The sequence below is a fragment of the Emiliania huxleyi genome (genome assembly GCF_000372725.1).
Source record: "Emiliania huxleyi CCMP1516 chromosome Unknown EMIHUscaffold_202, whole genome shotgun sequence".
In the NCBI taxonomy this organism is placed as follows: Eukaryota; Haptophyta; order Isochrysidales; family Noelaerhabdaceae; genus Emiliania; species Emiliania huxleyi.
This window is the reverse complement of record NW_005200580.1, coordinates 90499-91670: the sequence shown is the minus strand read 5'-3', so window position 1 is coordinate 91670 and position 1172 is coordinate 90499. Positions and strand designations below refer to the sequence as shown.

Genomic DNA, 1172 nt, shown 5'->3' with positions numbered 1-1172 from the left:
TCGAGATCCAAACCGTGACGCACGCGCTGCACGGCGGCCGCGCCGCACCCCGGCCCGGCGGGCCCCCCGGCGCCGCAAGCGCTGCGCAAGGCCGCGGCTGGGGCCAAGGGTGCCCTCGCCGCGCTCGAGGCCGCCGACGCCGCGCTGGCCGCGGCCAGGACGCCGACGGACGAGGCCGCCGCCCGCGCTGCTGCCCGTGTCGCGGCAAAGGCGGCTGTCACCGCCGCCGTGGCGGCGCACAACGCGACGGTCGCCGCCGCCGGCCAAGCGTGAGCGCGCCCGCCGTGGGCCACCCTTCGCGCGGGCGTGCGGGGCGCGACACGCTCTATTAGACTCCGACGAAGATGAATTCGTGTGCTGAGTATGTGGGCACCAGGTGCGATGGAGCGGCCGTCAAACACGCGCTCGCTGGTGGTGTCAGGGTAGGCTCCGCCTCACTGCATCTCGAACTGGATTCCACGAATTGATTTTCCTAGCGTCGTCAAAGTGAGCTGAAAGCTCGCTCAAGAGCCGATGGTACCCGCCGACCGCCTCCCATCTCGCCGCTGCTCTGGCGGGGCGGCGGCGGGGCCTGGCGACGGCGCGCGGCGCATGTGCCGTGGCGACCCACCGGGCCGGCCGGCCGCGAAGGCGCCGACCGGTGATCGCCACCGCGCCCCGCCTCGGAACGCCGTTTCCGCTTGGCGTCCGAGGCGCTCGGCGTTCCCGCTGGAGCGCGAGATCGGACCGGGTCGGACGCTCCTTTTCTCGCCGTAGGCACGGCTGGCCGGCTGGAGCAACGGAAAAACAAACATCGGACCGGTCAATCCTCTCCGGCCAGCCTCGGGCTAATTAGAACTGCAAAAAATCGGAGGTTTCCGCCGCCCCGGATTCCACCTCCCTGGCCCTCCACGCCCCGCGCGCGCGACCGTATCACCGCCGCAGTCGGCCTCCCCGCCCCGCGCGCTGTAGGAGCGGCGCCCACCCACCGGAGACGCCTTCCCCTAGACCGCCCGACCACCCCACCCCCTTCGGCAGGTGCCTCGCACGTATTTTGAGCGCGAGAGGCCTCCTTTGAGGTGGCGGCCGGCCGCCGCGTCGCGCGGTGAGGCGGCATGAGGCCGTCCCCCCTTCATGTTCGAAGGCGGGCCGGCCACGGCACCGGCTGTCGCGGCTCGAGGGCGGCAGGCGAG

At 72.6% G+C, this 1172-nt stretch overlaps 1 protein-coding gene across 1 annotated transcript in view; it reads right to left on the bottom strand.

Moving 5' to 3' along the window:
• Positions 1-434: 434 nt before the first annotated feature.
• EMIHUDRAFT_113901 (hypothetical protein) overlaps positions 435-1172 on the bottom strand; it is a gene marked incomplete at both ends in the record, with an annotated part of 1721 nt that continues 983 nt past the window's right edge. Inside the window, one exon of the mRNA XM_005781389.1 lies at positions 435-472. Within this exon, the coding sequence (XP_005781446.1) occupies positions 435-472 (38 nt within the window). The remainder of the gene's footprint in view (positions 473-1172) is intronic.